This window comes from Chinchilla lanigera, unplaced genomic scaffold (genome assembly GCF_000276665.1).
Source record: "Chinchilla lanigera isolate Chin_1 unplaced genomic scaffold, ChiLan1.0 scaffold00048, whole genome shotgun sequence".
Classification (NCBI taxonomy): Eukaryota; Metazoa; Chordata; class Mammalia; order Rodentia; family Chinchillidae; genus Chinchilla; species Chinchilla lanigera.
In genome coordinates, this window is record NW_004955449.1 from 4,450,688 (window position 1) to 4,476,759 (window position 26,072).

A 26,072-nucleotide genomic window follows, 5' to 3' on the forward strand; every position below is an offset into this window, starting at 1 on the left:
GGATTGTTTCATGTTTCCACGTTGGAGACCGCAGGAATAGTCAGCACTCTGCCTTAATCCTCTTCTCCCTCAGGAGGGTGTTAGAACAAATAAGAGAATCTGTGTAGTAACTGTTGAGCCCAAAAGGTGAGTTTTAGGGCAGAGGAAGTAGGGAGGAGGGTGCAGGGAGAGCTGTGGGCTTGCCTCCTCTCTAACTCATTAAAAGAATATGGGTAAAAATAGGAAGGCCCGTTTTAGTGGAGGGATTGATGCTACTCCTCAAGAGACGGAGCCAGAGGCTGACCCTAACGGGGAGCTCTGGGCACAAGCAGAGTTGCTTAGGAACCAAGTGGTAAGGTGTGGCTGGGAGCTCAGGGAAGAGTTCCCTCCCTTTCCTCTGACTAGAGCTCAGTGCTGTGGTACCTAGGACTGGAGGGCTGGCAATAACCCCAGCAGCAGCCCCACACACCCCAGAGACGTGTTCTGATGGGGAATGAGTGGGCAGAAGATTTGGATAAAGAAGAGCCAAATATAAACAAAATAATAAGACATAATGGTGTGAACTCACATAATTTTTTTTTTTTTTTTTTTGGTTTTTCTCTGGTACCGGGAACCGAACTCAGGACCTTGCGCTTGCCAGGCAGGAGCTTTTACCACTGAGCTAAATCCCCAGCCCCTGAACTCACATAAAAATGGCTCTGGAGGCTGGAGATGTGGCTCAGGGATAGATTCTGGCCTAGCATGTGTAAGGCCCTGGGTTCAATTCTCAGCACCACAGGGGAAAAAAAAGCTATGATCACATGAGACATGAGGACTGTACTCTCAAATATTTCTAACGATTCCTGGAAAATATTTTGGGTAGCATCATTAGGAGAATAATGGACCCTCAGGCTGTCCACACTCCAATCCCAGGCACCTATGAATATGTTAGACTTCTTGCCAAGGGAACATTAAGTTTCAGATAGAATTATGGTCACTAATCAGCTGATCTTAAAATAGTGAGATTATCCTGGACTGCCTAGGTGGATCATTTTAATCACAATGGTCCTTACACTGGGAAGAGGCAAGCAGAAGAACCAGTGTCAGAGCAATGTAATGTGAGAAAGACTCAACCAGCCATGGCGGGCTTCCGAGATAGAAGGGGGCCTGAGCCCAAGAATGCAGGCAGCCTCTGGGAGCTGGAAAGAAAAAAAACCAGATTCTCCCCCCTAGACGGTCCAGAAAGGAATGAAACCCTATGACGCCCTAATTTTAGCTTAGAGAGTCCCATTTCAGTGCTGACTTTCGGCATGATGATAAACTTATGTGGTTGTAAGCACTACATTTATGTCATTTGTCACAGGAACAATTGGAAACCAACACAGGAAGTGTGCAGCTCGATCTTCCTAGGGTAGGATGGGGCCTGAAGACACTGGAAGAACAGAAATATAAAGCAAGATTACTATGCACACATTGAGTGGCTTCAGAAACTTCCAAATCAAGTTTGACCCCTGACTTGGTGGTCCCAGGGTTCTCAGCCTTCAAGTCCTAGACTTCCCATCCCCCAGCCCTTCTGAGAGGATTTAGAAAATCCTTTCCTTGAGGTCGGCGTGGTAAGGGTAACCAGGGAGGCCTTGCCCATCTAAACTGATGAGAAATGAACTCGGGAGCTTCCAGCTCAAGGGACAGGAAGTATGGAAAGGGGAGGGACCATGTGTTCAGGGAGCAGGCCAGGATTCATACGAAGACTGAGGGGGCTGGGGATTCAGACGCAGAGGAAGCGGTCAGACAGAAGGGTCCAGGAGGTGCCTCCTCACTAGGTGCTCCTCACCATTCCCTGTGCCTCAGTCTGACTGCGGGTGTGTCCCCCAAACGTACACGCTGAAACCTAGTCATCAGTATGACAGTGTTAAGAGGTGAAGCCTGTCGGGGGAGAGTAGGCGACTAGGGCAGAGCCTCCATGAATAAGATAGTGGCATGTAAGAGTGGCCTGAGAGAACCTTTGTCCCTTCCCACATGCGACCACATAGAGAGAAGGCATCATCTGTTCCAGAAAGCAGGCCCTTAATGACACCAAATCTGCCAGGGCCTGGATCGTGTACTTCCCAGCCTTCAGGACTATGAAGAACCAATCACTGTTGTTTATGAGCTACTTAGTGTAGGGTGTTTTGTTACAGCAGCAAATGCACTGAGACGTCCTGAACTGGCCATTTGTGAGTTGGACGTAAAGAGCCAAACCTGGAGAAAGCCTGGTAGAAGTCATTGCCCATTTCCTGTGACCATGAGGCCAGCACACCCACCTGCCCTCTGTGTGGGTTTCAAGCACTGTCAGGACACAGGAAGCAGATGGCGCTGCTCCCTGAATCGTGCTCGACAAGGCTTTGGCCCCTGGATCTTCTGGGAAATCTTCAGCAACCCTATAGCACCTGCCCCAAATGGATCAAGACAGCTTCTTGATGCCATAAGTGCTTTGCTCTGAGCTGGAAAGACTGAAGATTAAGAGGCACATCCTTTCATTCTGCACTCCATTCCAGAAGCGCTAAATACAGAGGTTGGAGAAGAAATTCAGAGCTCCTGCTCTACCCTGAGTTCTGCAGAAGAATCTGGATAGGGAGGGAACATCTATACTTGGCAGTTTGAAGCATAAGAAAAAGAAGGAAATTCTCCTGTACCCTTTAAAAAAAAAAATCTACAAGAAGATCAAGACCTGCCAGGCATATTCTATAAGATTGTCTTGATTTCTATAGAAATGACACTTGGGGTAGATGGAGCTGAAGGCTGGCCAATCTAAAGACCTAGGGCTCTACTAGGTGATACCTCCCTCCCCTCCTCAGTGACTCCACCCCTAATCCTGCCATTGGCAGCCCTCCGGGGTGCTGCTAGGAGCAACAGGCCCCAACTAGACCTCACTGGGCTGCTGCAAGATATAACCAGCGTGGCTGACTTACGAAAACAACAACAATGTGTTCTCTCAGTATTATTTATTCTCAGAAGGGCCATGATCCTTCTGATGCCTGTATGGAAGATCTTTTCTTGACTCTGTCAGCCAGGTGGTCCAGGTGTGCCTTGCCTGGTGGCAGCATGGTGATCATGATGTTCTCCTCCTTGCTTATGTGTCTATGTCCAAATTTCCCTTTTCTTGTAAGGGTGTAAGTCACACTGGATTAAAGATCTGCCCTGCTGCAGTATAACCTCCTCTTAACAGCTAATATCTGCATTGATCCAACTTCCAAATAAGATCACATTTTAAAGTACTACAGGTTAGAACACCAACCTATCTTTTTGTGGCAACCACATCACAGTTCAACCCACAGCAGTCACCCTTCACTGTTCTGCCAAAACTTTTTTTCCTCCTATTTTTACTTTCTGTAAACGTGCAACACATTCTTAGCAGGGTCATCTCTCAATTTTCAGCCCCGAGGTGGGGCAACATACAAGCAATGCCCTGATAGTTGTCACAGGGCACGGTTTATACTTTAGAACCATCTGCACAACTCAGAAATACAGAACACTTCTATGTTAGTACAAGTAAATATTTGCAAAATAAGTCAAGTATTTATATAAATGCTACACTGGACCCCAGAACAATTAAATTGAAATCTCTGAGAGTGGTACCCAGGTGCTGGCATGTTTTAAAGCTTCCCTGATCTGAGCCCATAGCAAGGAATGAGGCCCCAGCCATGGGTGAGACTCACCACTGTGGGAATGGCGTAGGCCTGCAGTTGGTGGCTTCTGTCATGCCTCTCTATTGAGCACCCATGTGGAGAAGATACTAACGAAAACTATTTACACAGGCCCATTTATCTGAATGCAAAATATTCTTGCTCACAGATGCCCGCCAGTTTCCCCTGTCTGAGAGGTGAAATGATTGAATAGTGACATAGCAGAAACAGAACTATCATCCATGTGTCTGAATCCCAGTTTGACACGTGTTAAGAGTTCTCCTGGGGGAAGATTCCCTTGAGGCAGTTTGAGTGTGGTGTCCAGAATGAAACCATTGCTCCATCTGGTAGGGTGACCAATTTGGGTGGGTGGGTATTGTGCTCTCAAACTGCGTGTTAATCATACAATGTTACTGCGCATTAATCTTACTGTTACTGCTGAGCTAGAGGCACAAAAAAATTCAGTTTTTCATCTATGGGCTATTAAGTCAGGGCACTCTCAGCCTGTATAGTTCACTGGCATTTCTGGGGGTTCTATTTGCTTGTTAGAGACCCCTGTTATCTTTGCCAATTGCAATGTTTTGGGATTCCCAGTCAGTCATCCAGCATACCAACTCCCCCTCCCATGAATGACACACAGGCTACTGGTGGTCCTGCAACTCATCAGACATTTGAAAATATTCAGCAGCCAGGATGGTCAACAAGGCCTTGCCTCAGGCTTCCGGGGTGTCCCACACCCAGTCCGTTGACACTGGCACCACTACCCAGCGCTCCTCAATGTAATCCTTCCTGGGAGGTGAATCCACCACTCCCACCGTTCTCCAGTCTGTTTTTCCATCTTGGCCACTGAGGTATCACAGTAGAGTTTACCTAAGGTCCAAAATTCAAAGAAACAGCCTCATTCATACCAGTCTTGGAATCACACCAAATAAGGAAATTAGTCTGACATGGCTTGTGTATAGTGATCCCATGCTAATTCCTAGAAATCAGTTTTTTCTTCTAAAAATTCACAAACTATTCAAGAAAAAAGAGAGAGAGCCAGAGTGAGAGGAAGAAAGGAAGAGAGATTTCAGTAAGCAGCCCAAGATAAAGGTCAGGCTTACCAGATGGCAATCTGCAAACTGTATTCCTCCCCTTGTTGAAGAACTAAAACACACTCTCCTGTCTCCACTCCTGTACCACTGGCCCTGTCCCCAGAATTCTTCTGCAGTCACCCACAGTGGGTCAGCGCCACGCCTGTGTGCTCCCTCGGGACCTGGGGTATCACTCCTTCCAGCCAAGAAACCTGAGCTCGTCTGGAACAACTCCGTGCTCTCCTTACCATCCTCTCACCTGGTTTGGGTTTCCATCTCCCTGTTGCCAATGTTTTTAGCCTTCCTAGGGTGCACTAGAAAAAATAATTCACACTGATTGAAAAAATGAGAGCACAGTGACTCATCTGAGTCAGTGATCCTGTGTACAAATCCTGCTATTGTCCCTTTACCTGGGGAAAAGAATTTTCTAGAACGTTGGGGAAGGGTGAACCTATCAAGTGGCAGAAAGGACTGTTTAAATTGAGGCAGCCAAGACCACGTCACACAACTCATTGACCAGGCACAAAGCTACCACAAAAGATGAAACTGACAAGAAAGCCCTTTTAGAGGATGATGGCATTCCCATTTATTGTAGACATAGGAAGAGTTGGGACTAAGGCCAGCCCTCCTTCCCAATGGACAGTTCCTGACAATAACATTCAAGTGTGTGTACGAGACGGGCGGTGTCCACATCTCTTAGGAGTGCATCTACTAACAAAGGAGTTGTGACAATGAATATTAATAGCAGAGTTCTTTCAGACAGATGCAGGGTAAGTAGTAAGAATTTATTGGGAAATCAACCTTCATTCTCTCTCAATTCCCCATATCATCAATCAATAGGCTAAACTTCAAATGATTGATTTCATGGGTAGATCCTTTTGCATGAAAGTTTTTAGTGGAAAGTACAAGTGGAAGAAAATTCCTCACAATATAAACACCCCCTTGAGGTCTTTTCTTTGGTAGCACTCAGCAAAAGTTGAATGCTTCTAATGTACTCTTTCAAGCACTTGACACTTGTAACTCTTCACTCCAACTCTATGAGGTTGACACTATACATACCCTATTTCATAGGAAGGGACACAAAAATAGGAAGTCACGTTCACCTAGCTAAAAGATGGTGGAGCTGCTGGTTGAGCCCATGTAGATTGACCATAGAACAGAGTTGTAAACTGATTATGAAACAGATCCAGTTCTTTACCCCTTCCTGTGTCTACGCTCAGAACTCTGTCACTGGTGTGGGAGCAATGTTGGCTATCCAGGTAGAGGACAACAAACCACATGGAGTATCACCAAACCATCCATCCATGGTCATCCTAGACCAGCCAGCCCCAGAAAACCAAAGGTGTATGTGTAAGCCCAGCCAAGAACTGCAAAACCACCCAGAGAACCCACAGATTCCTGAGAAATAATAAATGATTGTTGTTTTAAGCAACTAAGTTTGGGGGCAGTTTGTTACACACCTGGAGATAACTGATTCAAACATTCATATTTGACCACTGCACTATTTTCCTTCTAACTGTTTTGGCATCACCTGATCTAGGATTCTCCAGGATGGGCAACTCCAGCTATGGAGAGCCTTCCCCCGGGTTTCTGCCTCATCCTCTTCATCCCTGTCGTGCCTCTGCCCTGTCACAAAGTCAGCCCTAGTCTTAGTTTTTATCTGGAGTGGAGGGGAAGCCGGGGTGCCTCAGTGCTTCAGTACTATTTAGAGCAGTTTCCTTGCCTGTCCTCTTTGCCTATCTCTCCACCATTTAGGAGCTAAGCTGGAATTAACCAAAGCGAATGGTGCCAACACAATGAAAGCAGAGCAATGAGGGAGAAAGCACAGATAGCGCTGAAAGTCAACACCTCTAAACTCCGGCCTTTCCCTTCCTGCAGGGTGGGCTGATTTCTGACTCTGCACGTGGATGGGGACCAGCACTCCCTGAAGCATACTCCTGCTTGGCCATCTGATACCCCTAATGAAACCTTGCAAAACTGAACTTCCCCTCCCTGCCAGGACTCGGGAGCCGCAAGCTGTACCTCCACAGGAACTAACGGCCCCAACTGCTCAACTCAAATTAAAAAGGAATTTGGAAACATGTTCCAGAGAGGAAGCCTTCTGAGCCATTCCTGTCAGGGGCCTCCAGCGCCTGGGTTCCCAGGGAAAGGGAGTGCCAAGTCCTGCACACAGAGGGTATTCCCAGGGGAAACGAGGGCACACATTCAGGGCGTCCCGAGGGATGCGGACCACAGTCTACAGCAGTGGGATTTGAAATCTTCCCAAAAAGAAAAAGACTCATAAAAGATAATTGTTTTTCTATTGGAGTATTCTAAAACTTTTTTTTTTTTTTTGCTATTAGGCACTTCGATAAATGCTAAATGATGCTAATTCTCCTAGCACTTCTTGCTTTAGGAGTAAAGCTGGGATTGTGAAGGTTCATTGCTTAAAAGGCCAGCAGCTAAGTGACCTAGGTTGGTGAAGAGAAACCAAAACTCCCAAAGGCAAATCCAGCCTTACTGTGCCATTAAGCACCCACCACCCCTCACTCATTACACTTCACCAACAATAGTTTAGTTTTAATTTCTTTTCCTTGTATTTCACAGCCTTAAGGGAAAATGTCTTGTGACAATTCTGTAATAGTAAGACAATTACTGGTGGCTCCTGGCTCCCCGCTGCCTCTGCATCCTTGCGCAGCTGCAGAGCAGGCAGGGATCGCTCCATCCCACATAGAAGGGCCTTGGTTTATGAATTAGGAAAGTGGGAACCAGGGTTTCTTTATTGGTTTTTTTTTTCTGGTACCAGGAATCGAACTCACGACCTCGCGCTTGCCAGGCAGGCACAGTGCCGCTGAGCTAAATCCCCAGCCCTGTCTTATTCATCTTTGTAACTCTCACAGCCAACCCAAACCTGAGTTTGGATGAACAAACAAAATCGCCCTAGGGGAAAGGATGTGGATGTTCCCAAATTCCCAGGGACTGTGCTCCAAAGCAACTGTAAGTTGATAGCTTAGAGGTTGGAAACATTTTTTTCCATAAGCAAATGCTATAGTAGAGTCTAAGTCTTCAAACTAGGCTGTAAAGCTTTATTTAGCCATAAAAATATCTAATAATGTACCCAAAGTAGAGATTGTCAGCTATTATACCACTTCCTCCTAAGTCATCCTGTGCAATACTATTTTCATAAGAAAATTCATTTCAGCTCAGGATGCCAGAAACAGACCCTGATGCCCCAGAACACAGAGAAAGCTTCTCTGCTGAAAAAGAAGACAGTGGGGAAGTTGGTGCTGGCTAGATCAGAAATAGGCCTGGCCTGGCAGACACAGGTTCACAAAGAGAGCAGTGTGGGCACCCAAATGCTGTCCCAGAGTACCCCACAGCTTTTACACAGCACACTGCAAATCTTCAGAGCAAACACTCATCCTAAATGTTCCAAAACAGAGAATAAAAGACAGCTGCTTGAAGGGCAGCTTGGTGAAGGGAAGAAGTTCTATGTTTGGGGTCGTGAATCAATGAATGAAGGACATCCCACGGTCACCGATAGTGACATTTGATTTCTATTCATTATTTCCTTAACTGACAGAACACCGATGCTAATAAAAACTCTAATTTTCAAGTTGACAATGTCAGTTTAAAATTAGGAGCCAGGAAGTATACTGGAGTGAGAGCTTCTAAAAGGTCAGACTATGTCCTACTCATTTTTGTATAGTCCATCCCTTTGGTGCTCAGCACATAATTCACCAACTATTAAATACAATTTAAGAAAGGCCATTCACTTTACAATGTAGTAGCAAAACTTGTGGGCTCTGGGGTCAAATGTCTCAGATTCAAATCGTTCTTCCTCTGCAAGGGCAGCCCCGGGCGCGGGCTGCTGAGTCTCAGCAGGCTTCTGGGTCTCTCATCTGGAAAGAGGGCTGATGATGTCACCTACGTAGTTCCTGCAGTCACTACGGGGACCAAATGCACACATTAGTGAAACACAGGGCACCGTGCCTGCCACATAGCTAACACCTGAAAGATCTTAGCTATTATTATTTTCCCCTTTACTGTTGAGCTAGTTGTCTTGTATTTTGCCCTCCAATTAGTTTCTTGGGGAATCTGATAGACATGAAAATCAGTTTGGTGGAGTGACTTGAGTTGCGGCTCCTGAAAGACACCTCTATCCAGAACCTGAGAATGTGACTTCAGGAGGAATAAGGGTCTTTGCTGGTACAATTATTCAAGGCAAGACCCTGGAGGTGAATTCATCCTGGATTAGCATGGCCCCTAAATCCAATGTTCTTAAAAGAGACAGGACAAAAGGCCCAGAGACACAGGCAAGAGGGCCATAATGATGGATCCAGAGACTGAAGTCATGCTGCCACCAGCCCAGGAACACCAAGGACCACCAGAAACTGTCCAGGTCAAGGAAGGATGCTCCCCCAGAGGCTTAAAGGGGAGAATAGCCCTGCAGAGCCATGCACTTTGGATTCCGGCCTTCAGAACTGCAAGAGAAAGGCAGGGCGTGGTGATACATGCCTGTAATCCCAGCACTTGGGAGGCTGAGACAGGAGGATCTTTGCAAGTTCAAGATCAGCCTGGGCTACAAAGTGAGCTCAAGGTCAGCCTGAATTGCATAGTAAGACCCTGCCTCAAAAAGACAAAAAAAAAAAAAAAAAAAAAAAGAACTGCAAGAGAATAAATGTCTGTTGAGGTAAGCCACACAGTTTGTATCATCATCTGTTGTAGCAGCCCTAGGAAGCTCACACGGTTAAGGACAGACAACTCTGGAACAACCTAGATTTAGTAAAGGAAACAAGCTGAAATATGAAGGAGGGATTATCACATGTTCTTCTTTTCTTAAATTGAATAATGCTGCAGGGAAAGTTTCCTTAGGAAGGGGTAATCACAGGCTTTGGGACTGGAATATTCAGGCCAGTTGGACTCAGCTGCCTCAGGCAGAAACGTTTCTGCTGGGGATTTTGAAAATAGTCTGCATTTTTCCACAAGAAACAAAGAGGAAGCATTCGGCTTTGCTTTCTGGGCAAAGTCAGCTGGTACTTGCCCTGGATGAAAAAGCAGGCTCTGTGGTTCTCAGCACTAGTCCTGTAAACACTCCCAAGGGTCCCATCCCTTCCTGAGCCCCTCTGTGGAGGCTGAAGGAGAATTGGTCAAAGATTCTAAGTGAAAGAAAGATACCTAGTTGTCAAGAGACCAACATAATTGTATGTTTCTCTTAACTCTACTGGTTCTTGCAGTTATATCTATGAAACAGATCTTCTTTTAAGGGAAAAAATTTGCACGGGTTATTTGCAAGATCCTGCTTAGCCTCTGAAATTTGTCATTGGCAGAGTCCTTAGGAAAGGGTCATGAAAGGGTTGAATGTACTGATATTTAGAGAAATGGTTTTCACTCTCTTCCTCTCTTCTAAATATTGGAGAAAAATAGCAGCAGACAGTGCCGCCGCAGCCACAAAAGGTGACTTTCTTGGAGCAGAGGCGTTAGACAAGATGACACATGCTGTCAGATTCAGCAAATAGCAAACGCTCTGCCAATCAGCAGATAATTTCTGTGTGTTTGCAGTACAGGGAAGATTTCAAGTCCCACAGTATTTCAAAGACAGGTCACGAGTGCTCTGCATGTCATCTTCCAATGTGAAGGTCAAGAGATAGGAGAAGGCGGGCAGGGACAGAGAGCGGAGAGTGAGGAGCCTGCAGGCAGAGCAGCCACAGCCAGGCAGCTCCTGCTCTTATCTTCTTGCAGTGTCCAGGGAACCTGTGTTATTGCCACTTTTGTTGACATCTGAAGCCCTTGCCTCACAGGTGGCCAGCACTTCATTAACTCTCAAGTCCTCGATAACTTGTGAAAGCCACTTCTTCCCTGACTCTGTCAAGATTTTCTTTTCTTCCCATACTTGGTGGTCAGTGTATTTCCACTAAGCAAAGGGTTCCAGGGAAGCAGCCAGTGAGAAAATTCAGAGGAGGAAGCCACAGTATTCTGGCTCCTTGAGTGTCCTGAAAGGGACTTCACTGTTTAATCGAAAAGAATTCTAAAATACTAAAAATACATTCAAATAGAAAGACATAATTCTGAAGCCAAGCGACTCAGAAGATTTTTGTCACTGTCATTTGCTTTTCTCTAGTAGGAAAAGAGAAAGGGAGAGGGATAAGAACAGAGAGAGAGAGAGATCCCCAGGAAACACAGAAGTAAGTGAGTGGCTTTTTAAAATGTGCAAATGCTTAGTTTATCCATTCTCCATCAAGAGCTGGTCTGAGAAAAGCATTAAGTTTTCAGCTCTCAAAATTAAAATAGTATACACACTCACTCACACATGCACACCTAATCACACGTGTTTGTGTACACATGCACTTGGACAACCCAAACTGCTATTCAAATTGACAGGATAATTTTTAAGCAAATAACTAAGAGAACAGAAACCCAACACATCTACCTCTAGTTTTAAGGAAGAAAAAAAAAGTTATATAGGACATGCAGATACGTGAAAAAACAAAAACAAAAACGTTCTCCTTCCTGTCCCTGAACATCAGGCCAGCCCAATAGGGTTGTGACAGTAGCAAATGTTAAGCACACACAATCCTGAGAATCTGCGGACCCATTACTGCTGACAGCCCCACTTTCCATCTAATCATCATTTGCACAGGGACAGAGAAGTAACAGGACAAGAGGTTCACAGGAGGGAAACAGCCTCAGCCTAAGTGGGTTTAAAGATCCTTGTACTGCAATTGCCCAGTCCCTGGGTCTCACTCGCCCTGAAGCAGGCAGCAGGGGCTTAGTTATTTGTGTCCGGATCTGAAGGTTTCTCCCAAGACAGAAGAGGTGAGCCAAAGGAGAGAACAGAGATAGAGATCAGAGGCTCGGCTGGGCACACAAGCAAGCTGGGAGGAGTCACTGGAACTGAAGGGTCTATTTAAATGCGTGCTTAAAAAAAATAAACACACACTTGTGCACATTCCTTCTTACCTGCCACATATTTATCACCTTATGAAATTTTAAAATAATTGGTCTGTACAGAAATGCATACTAAGAACAAAACATAAATATACCCACACAGCTGGTCTCCTATTAAAATTATATATACATATACTTTAATATATCTTGCTAATCAGAAACCACATTTTAACCCTGAACTGTGGACTGCTGTGTTGCCTGGAAATCAAACCACACACACTCGGTCATTCCAGATTCCATTTCTCATTTCCTTACACATTGCATGTTACTGTACACAATGCTGCTTTTGTCTTCTGTGTGCTTATATGCTTTTGAATGCTCACCAAACTATTAATTTTAAAAGCCAGGAGCTTCATCTGCTCCTCAAATCGCCAAGACCTGTTTTTGTATTTTGAAAGGGGCAAAAAGACTAACCCAGCCTTGGGTGGCAATCATTTTTGGAACAGTGGCTGGGGGTTGTTCACATCTGGATTAGGTATAAAACGATAACATTATGATGATGAACGCCACAGCGCCTCATCTGCATATAAATAGACCTAATCAGAAATGCAAATTGCAATCAGGAGAAATTTTTAAAGGCTGTGATAGCTGTGTGATTGTGCAGATAAGGAAAGGTCAATACTTGTATTGTTAGAGCAGTTAAATGGTTCCCAGCCTGCCCAGAGCCTTTCTTTGAAAGAGAAATTTGGAAAGTATAAATAATCTATCAATCAGCACCCTCACTGGACTGATGGACCCAGAAAGCTTCATTTTCCCTAACTAGAGCCTCAAGGTGGTCAGACAACGGCCCATCCCCACGAAAATAAACAAAACCTCTAAGACAAACCCCTAATGAATACACGGGATAGAAAACATACTTGCATTTAAACACCCTTCAGACAGACCTCTTTCATCATGATTTTCCATTGAGTGGGAAATTAAGGACGAAGAGCAAGACAAACGACTGATGTAACATTTCTGCGATATATTTCAGTGCTGGTCAGAGTGAAAACAGCAATATGATCAGCATTTCTGTTCCCCCAAATTTCCCAAATACCAGTGAAAGTATATAATTAAAAACAAGCACCAGTGTTTACACAGATCACTTAATCCTAAATTGCATTTGTATTTTTCTTGTGCAAAGCATCACAAAATGAACAGCTCGGGAAAATTGGAGTGCTGAAATTATGTAACTGTTACACGGTTCCGTTATTCCTTGGAATATTATCTTTCAGGAACATCCTTCCCTGCGCCCACTCCCCCCTTTTTTTTCCAAAAGGAAATAAATTTTTGCAATCACTCTTGTTCAGGTTTAGAGAGAAATTACATAGAAACTATTTATTGTCCCTCAAAGGACGCTTTCTCAAAGCACCAGTGAATCAAGGGCGCCATCTTGTGTCCTACCTTGGAATCTTGAAGAGCGTTTTCACAGGATGCATGTCAAAGAGGGGAGGGTCTCCATCCCCCAGTTCAATAGCTGTGATCCCCAAGGACCAGACGTCACAGCGAGCGTCATAGGAAGAGTCATACTGCTGCTCACAAGCAATGACCTATCAGACAAAAGCAGGACACAACACATCAACCCACTGCCACCTCAGGGGTCCTAAAATGCACCTTGGCCAACTCAGCACCATTCTGTTTCCTTGGTTGTGCTGATATTAAATTCCAGCAATAGTAAGATGTGTATAATCTGGGCCTTATTTGTATGTGACTGATTTATCCACTGATACATTCATCGCTTTCTTAAAGGTGTCAGTCCAGTTTTGTTTTGTTTTGTTTTTTAACTGCACTGTGCCATCTAAATACCAAGAACAGCATGAGAAAAGGCATGATAACGCTGTCCCCACCCTGCTGCCCTCTGAGGAAAGACTTTCTCACCTTCCTACCGGCTGCTGAATTCAACAGGAGCGCTGGTTCTCAAAGAGTCCTGGCTACCACACAAAATCCCCAGGAATGTAACCGAGTCCTGCAGCACAGGGGCAGGAGCCAGGGCAACTCAGGGTCTCCTCAGGGGAATGGCGTGAACTGGATGGTAAGGCGCAGCCAAGGAGGGGTGCACAAAGGGGCCAGGGGAGTCAGAGAGGGGGAAGGTAGGCCACAGAGCACGGTGAGCAGCAGAGGGTGTGGGAAGCCCGCTGTGGCTAACATAGGAACCACCCCACCCATTCTTTCTCCAGAGAACATCTGCCCCTCCTCACATCTCAACACCGGATTTGCAGCTGCCTCGGCAGTTACTGGGCTGACCGGATACAAGCACAGCAGAACCAGAAAATGACTCTGGGCTCGGAGCCCTGCAGAGAAATCTATTTCTATCAACTTTCTGAGGGAGGCAGGAAAAGGTGTCAGTTCAGGCCTGTGACTATCACAGCAGGGATGAGAGATAGCCGGATGGGCAAAAGAACCCAGAAGAACCGGTGTCTAATTGACATGGTATCTGCCTTCAAAATGATCCCTAGCTGTGGCAGGCAGAAGGCTGACGAGTGGTAACCAAGTGGCCCTTCGCGAAGACTGAGGTGGGGCCGCCCTCCCGGGCCTTCATGACATCTTTGGCTTTTACTCTGAATGAGATGGGAAAGCTGACTGTGGAGAGCGGAGGAGTGGCAGGTCTACACGGGTTTCAGCAAGATCTCCCTGCCTGCGTGGTGTGGACAGAGAGAAGAGGGACATGAGAGGAAGACGAAGCAAACAGTCATAAACACTGCAACAGTGACCCAGGGGAGAGGCGGTATGAAATAATCAGATCGTGGGTGTCGTTTTGAAGGTAGAGCCGGTTGCATTTGCTAAGTAGGGCGTATAAAAAGAAAGGAACCGAGGATGCCTCCAAAGTGCTGAACCTGAGGGGTGGCCAGAGTAGAACTGGTGTTTACTGAGGTGGGAGGACAAAAGGAGAAGCAGGTTTGGGCGCAAAGCTGGAGTGTTTAAAATCTCAGGTGCCAGAGAAATAGCCAAATGGAGAGGCTAATTTTAGGGCATGAGCCTCCCTGGACTTCTGAGCTAGATAATTGTAAGGTAAATGCAATGGTCTGAACATCCCCCAAAGTCTACGCATTGGCAACTTAATCCTCAGTGCAGCGGTGTTGGGCAGTGGGGCCTTGGGAGATGTTTAGTCCCCGGGCTTCACTCACAAATGGACTAAGGCCACTCCAGGAAGAGCCTGCAGGAGTGGAAGGCTCTCTTCCACCTTCCACCATGTAAGGGCATAGAAGGCCCATTTCATGCCAGTACCTTGACCTTGGACTGTCCAGCCTCCAGAACAGTGAGAGAACCAATTTCTGCTCCTTAGCAATTACCCAGTCTGATGTATTCAATACAAAATGTACTAAGACAATAAGAAATGCACCGTGTCTTCAGTGCCCAAAATTTTGGTATTGTGACGCGATAGAAAGTACTCCTACTCTCCGACTGGTTCAGTGGATTCTTAAGGCCCGTCAAAATGTGCTGACTGTCTTGCCCTGGGCCGTGAGCCCTTTCTCTCATCCCTGCCCTCTGTCTTTCTCCTCTAGTTTCGGAACTGGAAAGCCTTTTTACGGTTACCTGCATCTTTGGCTCCCGCCCCCCAACAACACACATACCCGTCTGAACAGAATATCCTGCCACAGAATGTCCTGTCATACTTTCAACACATTATTTTCAAATGTGCGTTTAAACTAAGGTTCAAATAATTCCAATTTTGGAACCGGAGGCTATTCCACTGCCCCTCAAGACCTCACTTTCCTCACCCCAGTCAGGTGAGAATCCTACGCAATTTATAAAGGTCTCTGGAGAAGGCTGTTCAACACCTTCCCTTCCGGAAATGACATTTTCAAAATTGTGGAGCAAACATAATTTTAGACCTATCAATCAGCAGACAGTTCACTGTGCCTCTTCATGACACCGTTGGACCCTGTGAGAGAGAGAGAGACAGACAGCCCTCCCCGGCAGGAGCTATGGCCGGTTGAAATACAAAGTGAACCCCTGCCAGTTAACTGACAGACCTGACAGCACCGATGTCCTCAGAGTAGACCAGCACAGCCAGGAAAGGGTATAGGATCCCAGTGTTCAAGACACTGGACAGAGACCACTGCCAGCTAAGCCAGACAATACGGAGCATGCAGGAGCCCTGGTCCACGACTCCAGGGAGAGATTCAAATCCACTTGTAGCCATCTCAGAGGGGACACAGATGGCGATTCCAAGAGCGCATCCAAATGTGAAACTGGAGACATCCTAACATTCCTCAGGTGTTGTCATTAAAGATTTAACAGTTCTCTGGTTTCAACTTTTCTTTACAGACACTATCTCCACCTCGGTCTGATTAACAGAAAAGCATTCAAGAAAACTGCTTCTCTTAAAACTCTGATAGAGAAATCTTTCAGCTCAGTCTCCCAGGGAAATTTGCAGAAATTTACACTAAGTAAAATAATTCACAACTAATTATTTTGTGACTGTGAGCCAGGTGCGGTATTAGGCACTGGGAAGAGAAAATCAAATGTGAAATTTAACCTTCATAATCATTCTGTGAAGTGAATGCATTATCTCCTTTTGTAGCTGTGGAAACTGAGGCACAGCGTGGTTGAGCAGCTTAACCACAGTCACAGGGCAAGTACAGCAGCTGTTAGGACAGAACTGAAACTCAGACAAGAGGAAGGACAAGCTGCCATACAATAAGTGCTAACATGATAAAGGCTAGAGTCTACTAAATCACCTAATATCAGTGGCTTAGTGATTTCCAAGCATCTTAGTCAGTGTCCTCCTCTTTGAGACACAATGCCTGACATCTACAACTTAAAGCAGGAGACGCTTCTTGTGGCTCACATTTTAGGAGTTTCCGTCCTCGCATAGTCAGCCAGCTACACAAAGAAGTGGTGTGGTGGAAGGGGCCAGCAGACCAAAGCTGCCCACCTCAGATTGGGCAAGAGCAGAGAGTGAGGGGAGGAGCCAGGAAGTGAGATACACCCTTCAGGCCATGCCCTCAGGGATCTGCCTTTCCTAAGGAGAGACCTCCCCTCCTAACCGCAAGTCAGCTATGATGGCCCCCTAACCCAATCCCCTGCTAAACGCATCAGGTTTGGGAGGCCATTTCAGACCTACACCATAAGTAAGTGATCTTGGGGTACAGTAGTAGCTTAAAATCAGAGGCTGACATCCCCATGCAAATTGGCTGGACCAGAACAGAATGACCGGGACCGGAGGGGATTTTTATTGCCAATATTTTGCAGAAGGTCTTAAGGTCTATGCAAAGACGTCAGTTGCTGTGCTAATGTTTTCCTTAAGGAAGACGAGCTTCAGCCACAGAGCAATTGTTTGGATGCTGGTTAATGGAGCATGTCTGGGTTCCTACCTTGCAATGTGAACTTACGGCTCTTCTGGTGCATTTTGACTACACTGTTGCTTATTTTAGGAAGAGGAAAAGCACTAATGCAGGGATTACTGGCAATACCTATGCACTCACTGCGTAGCACCATAACCATTTCACCCAGAGGTGGGCTTGAGTTTCCCAAATGTCGGCTGTCACCACCTTAGCCTCTAAGAAACTTTTCTTTCTGAAGGGGACCAAGGACAAGAAACAAGTTTTCACTAATGGATTTGCTCAACTCGACTTCAGAGCAAAGCAGTCAGTCTGCTTTCTCTGATTACAGGGCAGTTCTCTTTAAACCTCGTGAAGCTAACAGGTACCACGACCGTAGGCACAGGAGGTCTCCCCGTTACTCTCTTCTCTCCCTGACTGCAGTTTATGGAGCGAGAGGCCCACAGTCTGATAATGCACCTGTTCTGACACAAACCATCTCCTCATTTGCCCTGTCAGCTGAGTTGTGCGGAAGAAGGCAGAGAATAAACAACATCCATCCCTCTGGTGTCCCAGAGCTGGGCATTTTTATTTAGGCTTCGTCTCCCCCTCAGTGGGTGATTTTGACAAAATATTTACACTCACCCCTCTTTCCCCTATGCAAACTGAGCAACCTCTTTCTTTTTTTTTTTTTTTTTGGTTTTTCTCCGGTACCGGGAACCAAACTCACAACCTTGCACTTGCCAGGCAGGTACTTTACCGCTGAGCTAAATCCCCAGCCCCTGAGCAACCTCTTTCTTGTGGCCCCATCTGAAGTATCGCTTATGATAATACCGGTTATTCAATTTTATTATGGCATAAAAATGTCAATTGTAGACAGCACCAGTCACTGACATAGGGATAATATTTGTCTTACTTCTTTCCTCAAGACTTTTTGCATTTTTACAAACAGTTTATAAAGGGCATGAATTATTTCCACTTATAAAGGAACAGTTTTTTATTTCCATTTGATTTTTGTCTTGGGAGTGCAGCTATGGAAGAGTTCGCCTTAACTTTCCAGGGTGTGCTTCCTCCTCCCAGGGTATTTGCTGACTATTGGGGTTCTTTCTCAACAAGTTGGTAGTATAAAGGTGGTACCTTGATTTCAAAACTAGGTTCTCATGAGATTAATACAAGAAGAATGCAAGAAATTCCCTTCTTCACTCTATCCCTTCCTATTAGAAGCAAAGGTTTGGATAGCCCTTTCATTTTCTCAGGCACTGGGATCTGTAAAATGCCTCACAATTGTAGTTTCATCTCAGATTAGACCAAGAGAAGGTTTTATTGATGAGGCCCGCAGGAGAGGGGTGAGAACCACCCTCTCTGCCTCGACTGAAAGACCTGGGCTCTCAGAATCTGAAGGAACAGCCTCTCCTTGTCTCAAGGTCTTTGCTATCTGAAAAGAACATCTGGATTAGACTGGATTAGAAAAGCGATAGAGATAGTCTACATAGGAGCTCCAGAGCTCAGAAAAACCTACACTTCCCCAACAAGATATTTAATTTAAGCCATTTATCAAATTATATATCAAAGAGCCACAGGGCTGAAATCTCTTTCAGTAATGTGATTTTAACCAATGCTTCCAAGCAAATAATGTTATAATATGCTTTGCTCTCCTAACAAATAATATTATGTTCTTTCTCCCCTAAAAAACAATTTACTAAATTAAAGTGGAAAAGGTCTAATCCAAACTATATTATTTTCCCACTAATATTTTTTAACATCATTAAAAACATAATTAGATTTGCCCTCTATATTTTGATTTCTCACCTTACTAGAACAGAACATGCAATCCAAAATTATCACCAAAGGTCAAGATTAAAATTTCACTCAAGAACAGGGAAAATGCTGTTATCTCAAAAGCTAAATTCAGCTAAATAAGAGGCAAGGCAAACAGACCTAAAGCTATTAATCCTTGGCTGACCTTGAGCCCAAAAATGCAGGCAATAGACTGGCAAATAAGATGGGCTCTGAGGTAGGAAAGTAAATAGGATTCTTCATTTTCCTAAACAACCCATGCAGCATAATTATTAAATGTTATTGATCATAAAAATTTCTAAAATAAAATTTCTTCTCTGGAATCTGAAATTGCAGTGATAAATATTTCACTGGCAAATATTTTTCATCAGTTTTTACACACCAACATCTGAAACTGTTACAAGCTGAGATATTAAATAAACAAATGAAGTCTCTTTCCTAGGATGAAATATAACTTCAAGAGAGGATGTATTTGAGATTTAGGGATGTTTTTGCAAAAGAAGAATGTGGATTAAATGAACTAGAATTGATTTTTTTTATTCTTTCATAAAACTCAAATTAAGAATACAATTGAATCTATATTTTGTACGCTGAGAAATGGCCAGAAACCATTTAAACCGGACTGTTCGTGACTTCCTAGAAAGGTCTCTAATTAAAATGTTATGTTCTACAAGTCTTTTCCCTGGGATTGTAGTATTCAGTTGAGGTCTTTAGAGAAATAAAACCAAGTTAAAATAAAAAACACAGCACAAGCTTGCACAACACCGACTTCCCCTCACCGCTGGCGGCAGAGGAGGGGCACTCCTTTCGGGTGTGAGGCCAGCACACAACTGAGGTTTGCACCTAAGCTCGTTCTTTCTTGTGTGATAAATCCCCTCCTCATCAGGACCAACGGCCACACGTTCCTGGGGAAGGCAAAGCCCCACACCAGACTGTCTGTGTCCTTAGGACTCAGGAGGCTCCTGGAGAAGACTATCTGGCATAGTGCATCCCCTGCACTCCCACTCCGGGGCTTCCTGCCCTAGAGAGGGACACCGAAGGTAGTGTGGGGCCACTGAAGGGAGCGCCACCCCAGGCCGACCCCCTTAGTTGATAGGGGAGGAAACTGAGGTTCCAGTGGGGAGGTAGCTGACTTGTGCAAAGTCACACAGCTGCCTGGAGACGCCGCCGGAGCGACTCCCCCAGAGTGGGGCACACCCTGGAGCTCTCATAAAGAGGAGAGCCCTGGGCCACCACCAAGAAGACCTCACCTCTGGTGAGCTGCACACTGTGAACCATGAGCACCCCGCAAAGGCATCTCCTGCGGCCGCATACTTCCCTGTCCCCCTACCCTGCCTCTCCTTCCCTCTGCCTCCCCTGAGCATATGAAGGACAGAGCGAGGAGGGACTCTACAGCTCAGGCACTCTTTGCCTGGGGTGAAGACAGATTCAGAAAGGTTAAGAAACTTGCCCAAGGTGACACAGCAAACAGACAATAGAAATGAAGCAAGGAACTAGTGGTGCATCTGAAAAAGAGGAAGGGAGGCCCATCAAACAGAACCTCCAAATGCTCCTGCTGGGTGCCCCTTCTCTGCAAGTAGTCTCTGGCTCTGTCCTCACTTGGGCTGATGACACCATGCAAATCAGGACGCCCTTGGGAATGTCATGTGTTCCTATCAGAGTGCTTCTGTTTAATTTTCCAAGACTATAAAAGGTTTGGAAAATCCCTGGGCCAGAAGAGAGCCTAAGTACTAGTCCCCTCCTGCCACTCGCACACCTGCTGTGCCATCCACCCAAGGCGCCTCTCCGACCCTTCTCAACGCCCGCTCCCACCTCCCTCGACTTTCTCGGAAAGTTTAGCAATGTCAGGCAAAGGAGCAAATGCAGTTTGGCTGGGGAGTGGATTCCCTTCTGAGGGCTGAGCCTCTTGTTTTCAGGACAGGCAGCCACCCAGCAACCTGCGACACAGCTCGGGCAAAGCTGGGCTGACTCTGAGATTCCTTCGGCAAAAGGTTCTCCTGCAGAACAGAAAGGGAAACAGCAGGTGCCCTGACCCTTCTCAGCTCGCCGGAGAAGGACAAAAGGATAGCCCGAGAAGCTCCTGTGTGCGGGAGAACTGGGTGGAGAGGAGGTCAGGCCTCTGCTCTGGGCCACACATGCCTCTGCACATCTGGGACCTGAGGCCCTCCAGTGAGGTCCCTCCTACACTTAGCCCTGCCATGAGGAGGGTGATGACATGTCACCCCGCCCACAGGGCTGGCCCCCCCCCCATGCTGACACCTGACATATGACTCAACTTGCCTGCAGAGCTCCAGCTGAGAGGGTGGTCATCTCTGGAGCTGATGGGAGAAGGAGATCCACACCCAGTGGTCCACCCTTGGCAAGGGCCCTTCCCCCACCCAGGTCCCTAGCACCCCAGGGCCATAGGAGGCAGAGCCACTCTGAAAGTAGGCAGGGCCCACAGCAGGACAAGAAAGAAAGAAGCTCTTTCTCTCTCAGAGGCTGACACAAGGCACCTGGAAGGAAGCAGGGAACAGCAAGAATCACAGAATCTTAGCAGCAGATGCTGCTATGGGGAGACCTGTGGGCCTTTTGGCCAAAGATCTAAGCCTCTCAAGTGAAACTCCTAAGCTCCCAAGGCCTGGTGTCCTCAGTGGGACAGGAGTGGCAGACAGCTCCTGAGAATCTCTAGTCTTTTGCGGGGGGCTGTGGGAGGTGCCCGGATGTTCCCAGAGCCTGGGCATGGTACAGGCAAGTGCTCTACCATGGAGCCACACCCCAGCTCTCCCCAGTCTTTTAAAAGAGGGCCCAGAAACGTGGACCCTAAATCCTGTTTCATCATCGGTTCACCTTACCGAGAGCTTGGTGTGGTCCCACCCTCGCCATCGGAGGAACACCAGGGCTGTGGGACATGAGACCAGAAGAAGCTTTCCCCTGAAAACTGCCAGTGTTTTCTGAGGAATAAAAGGGAGCTTGGAGGCAGAGTACCTAAGCCAGGCTCCTTTTTAAACAGATGAGAACAGATTTGGCAGGGACAAGAGTCGGGATAATAACACCACCATTTTTTACAGCACTTACTATGCCAAGTACTGCCTCAAATGCTTTCAGTATGTTATTTCCGTTTGTCTTTTGAGGCAGCTTTTTATTTTTCTGATCAGGAATACTGAGTAAATTGCCTGAGGCTAGTGGTAAAGCAGGTATCTATCATTTGTTCCCAGATCTATCTGACTCAACTTTTTTTTTTTTTACCCAAATTGAAGTCCTATTAAAATAACTGAGCCCCAATCAAGCTTTAAAAAATAGTGGCAAATTCAAATCTCCTAAATTTGAATCCTGAGGAACTTATGTTTCCAGATGCTTCCATTGGGCATTTAATTATAGTGGCTTCTAGTGTGTGTTGGAAAACTGCCTTCTTCTGAACTAAGTTATCAGTACCAAAACGAAGTCCCTTATGTCTAACGCTAATAGGATAGAGCCAGGAGGCTAGGAGGAAAGGGCTTTCAGGCATTATGCCGGCAACAACAAATACCGCAGGAAACGTATCCAAATTACAGCTTGCTACATGAGTCACACAAGGACAGCTAGTGACACAACACGAGGACAGCTAGCCACGTGAACCCTGGCCGGACACACACTGTCTCCACTACTGAGCTGACACTGACTCCTGGGGTAAGCCCCTGTAACCAGGATCCTCCTTGTTTCAAGACAACTTTATGTGCTTCTTTCTTCCGAATGAACCCCCCAAGGCCCCACCTCCGTGGATGTGCCTACAATCTGCTGTGACGTGCGCAGCTCCGATTCCAATCCCTTCTGTTTCAGAATAAATGTTTGGAGAGTCAATTTCTTTATCACTCATTTCCTGTTGACTCCAGCAAAAACAATTTAAATATAGAAAATAATGTAAAAATTGAACAAAACTTCCCAAGAGTCACATTTTATCTGGTACTCGAGTGGTCATGATTAAATAATTTGTTATATAGTAGAGTAACTAAGAATGAAGATTTCAGACCAAATATCTGGGTTTCAAAATCTGGTGGCATCATCTCATGACTTATCCAAGGACAAGGTCAGTTACTTTCTGTCACTTACTTACTGTATTTAAGACAATAAAGGACTGACTGTATGAGGTTGTTCTGAGAATTATAAGTCAGTTAATACACATAGCCCACTTACCCCTGACACATAATAAGCACTCAATTAATGGTAAATCTTATTTGGGATCTAAGCCCATTAGCTACATCTTAGGGAGTAAAATGGTAATAATGACAATAGCAATATTTCAGCACAGTAGTGTTTTATGGCTTTCTCAGCCCTTCAACACAAAATATCTCATATGTCATCTCTCTCTCTCTCTCTGACAGTGCCAAAGGAAGTGCTGTTATTGTGTCGTTTAGCCAGAAACGGCATAATTAATGAAGTTGAGTGGTTGGGAAAAGCTTGTGACACTTCCGCACCGGTGTAAGCTGGTTGTTATGGTAACCATCTCTGTGGAGGACCCTTTGCCAGGCAGAGAGAGACCAATTTTGGGAGCCGTCACAGCACATCTGTCTCTCTGCTCAGCTGATTAGCTCTTGTTTGCAATGAGCAGATGGAAGTAAAACAGGGGGAAATTATTCTGAAAAGAAGCAAATGTTTATTTTATCCACAGGTCTGTTTTCCTACATGGAAAGAGACTTTTAGCCGTTTTAGAGAGCTACCAAGTACCCTGGGTCCTTACTGCACAGCCTGCCTCATGCAGTGGCAGGAATGGGGTGAGTGTGCTCCGGCTGTGAATTGGGGGTGCCAGGTCCTTCATGTGCGCCTTTTAAAATGAACCCCACATCCCAATTTCAGAGCGTCCTGCTCCAGGGCTCGGTGTGTCTGTGTTGGATGAGCTGTCTCACTGAGCTGCCACATATCTGCCACACTAAGCGCCCTCTATGAATGCACCAAAAAGTGAACAAGTATGAGAATTTTCCCTGCCTCAGTTTCTTCATCTGTAAAGTGGGACTTGCATTCTCACGGTCTGTGAGAATCCAAACAGCTTCCACACTTACTAGATAAGAGAATCAGGCATGATGTTTACTATACTTCCATAAACCTCAGATTTCTCAGTGGCAAAGTGGAGAAAATATCTACCTGCCAGCTGTTATGAGAATAAAATAAAAGAATGGAGTGCAAAAGTGTTGTTGTGTGCAAAAGTGCCAAAGGCTTGTTGTGTCAGTCAGAGCTCAGTAAGTGGAAGTGTCAAAATACCTGACAGTCAGCAGGCATGTGACTCTGGCCATGGAAGGCGGATGCAGTAGAGCTGGCCCTGGCAGCCCCCAGCTCTCCAGGCAGACCCGACCTCCGGCAGTTGCTGGATCATCAGGAAGCCAGGGATGCCCCAGAGCCAAGGTGCTCTGCTGTCTGCGGAGCACTCAGGGTTCTGGACCCCCACCACTTACCATGCACCACAGAAATGCAGCCAGCACGGCCACGTGGGTATACACCAGCTACACACAAGCATTTATTTCAACACAGCCTACAGATATGCTGAATAAAAACAGTAATGCACAACTGATTCCTTTTCTTGGATTTTAGTCATTTGTAAATTTAATTTAATTCTACCTACATATGATGGTGGGAAAGGCAGATTAAAGTATCTACTGTCTTTAACCCTGCACATCACCAGTAATAAACACAAAGTAGGCTTTTATCTCTTTTTACTGTCAACCAGAACGTTACCTGACATGTGTTTGATGCAAATATTGACTAAACAACGCTAATATTGACAGTGGGCACAGGCCGTATTGGAAATCTCTTAATTCAGTGGGTCACAAAATATGGATAGCAGTCACCACTGCCCGCCTACTCACTCTGTGTCCATGGGCTGTTGGCCTGGTAGTGCCGGGGACCCCTTACCTAGAACACTGATGTTATCATCCTAATTGGCACCCTCATAGTAAGGGTATTTACAAAGTACTTATGCACAAAACTTCTGTGCAAATATGGGATAGTATTATTCATATTATTTATTAGTTGAACTCAGCCATCAGGAGAAATGAGACAATAAATACAGATAATAGAAAGACTGTGGGTTTGTTTTGTTTTTGTTTGTTTGTTTGTTTGTTTGAGACAGGGTCTCACTGTGTAGTTCAGGTTGGGCTTGAACTCAGTATGTAGCCCAGGCTGGCCTCAAACTCAGGGTGATACTCCTGCCTCAGCCTCCCTAGTGCTGGGATTACAGGTGTGCACCACCATACCCGACTTGTCTTTTATTTTTTTCAGTGCCTCAAATACAGGCTAAAATCACAGTCCAGTAAACCAAAGAGGAAGAGTGTATGTGTGGGTGTGTGTGTGGGTGTGTGTGTGTGTGTGCGCGCGCGTGCGCACACGCGTGCATGTGCGCACACCCAGACTGGTGAGGCTGAGCTATTTAAATTGGCACTTATAACGTGCAGCTCAAGCAGGTTCCAACTGGCTGTCTGATTACCTCAGAAACTTGAATGATTCACTAAGGATACTAAGTATTTGGAAGATTGTAATAGGTTGAATTGTGTTCTCAATAATAATAATAATAATAATGATAAATGTTGAAGTCCTAACCCCCAAGATCTCAGAATGTAAATTGATTTGGGACTAGGGCAATTGCAGAACTACTTAAGACAAGGTCATGCTGGAGAAGTGTAAGCCCCGAACCAATGTGATTGGTGCTCTTATAAGAATCCCACCATGTGAAGACAATACACAGGGAAGATGTCCCAACACTACAAAGGCAGGGACTAAGGAATCCCAAGGATTTCCAGCAAACCTCCGGCAGCTGAGAAGGGAATAGGAAGGACCTTTGCTTGGGGATTCTGAGAGTGCAGGGCCCTGTTGACACCTTCATTTCCAATGTCTGACCTCCAGCACCATAAGATGATAAATCTCCGCTGTTTTAAACCACCCAGTTTGTATTAAGTGGTTACAGCAGCCCTGGGAAAGAATGCAAAGACAGCCAAGGCTTCACACCAGAACAGGAGGAGAAGCCACTTTAGCTTGGTGGCCAACCGACCGCGGTGGCCAACCGACCGCAAGAGCAGCCTCAAGGGAGTAACAGGAGGCTGCTTTGTAACCATTTGTGCTTTCACAGGTGGTGCTGGAGTGCTGGAGTCACTACTGCCATAGTCTACTACTCACAAGTGCCATGCTCAGAACTGCCCCTTAGAGACAACGTTGCCAGGCAGCTTGCAGCGATCATAGTCAGGGAGATTGAAGAATCTAGGATTTGATGACTTTCCTGAGCTGCTGAATCAACAAACTCCACAACCACCTACCTCTCTGCTCTTATAGATGAGAAACAATTGCTTCTTGTTCAAATTATTTTGCATGCGCTCATCTGCTGAAAACATAGCTTCAGTGTCGAATTTTTTTCTTTCCCTCTTATCTTCCTCCTAGTCACAGTGTACTATGTACACACTTAGCTTATACAA

The 26,072-nt window shown here is 45.7% G+C and overlaps 1 protein-coding gene across 1 annotated transcript in view; it reads right to left on the reverse strand.

The window, feature by feature from the left end:
* Nucleotides 1–26,072, reverse strand: part of Myo3b (myosin IIIB) — a 417,836-nt gene that overhangs the window by 321,872 nt on the left and 69,892 nt on the right. The window contains exon 8 of the mRNA XM_013518810.1: nt 13,004–13,149. Within this exon, the coding sequence (XP_013374264.1) occupies nt 13,004–13,149 (146 nt within the window). The remainder of the gene's footprint in view (nt 1–13,003; nt 13,150–26,072) is intronic.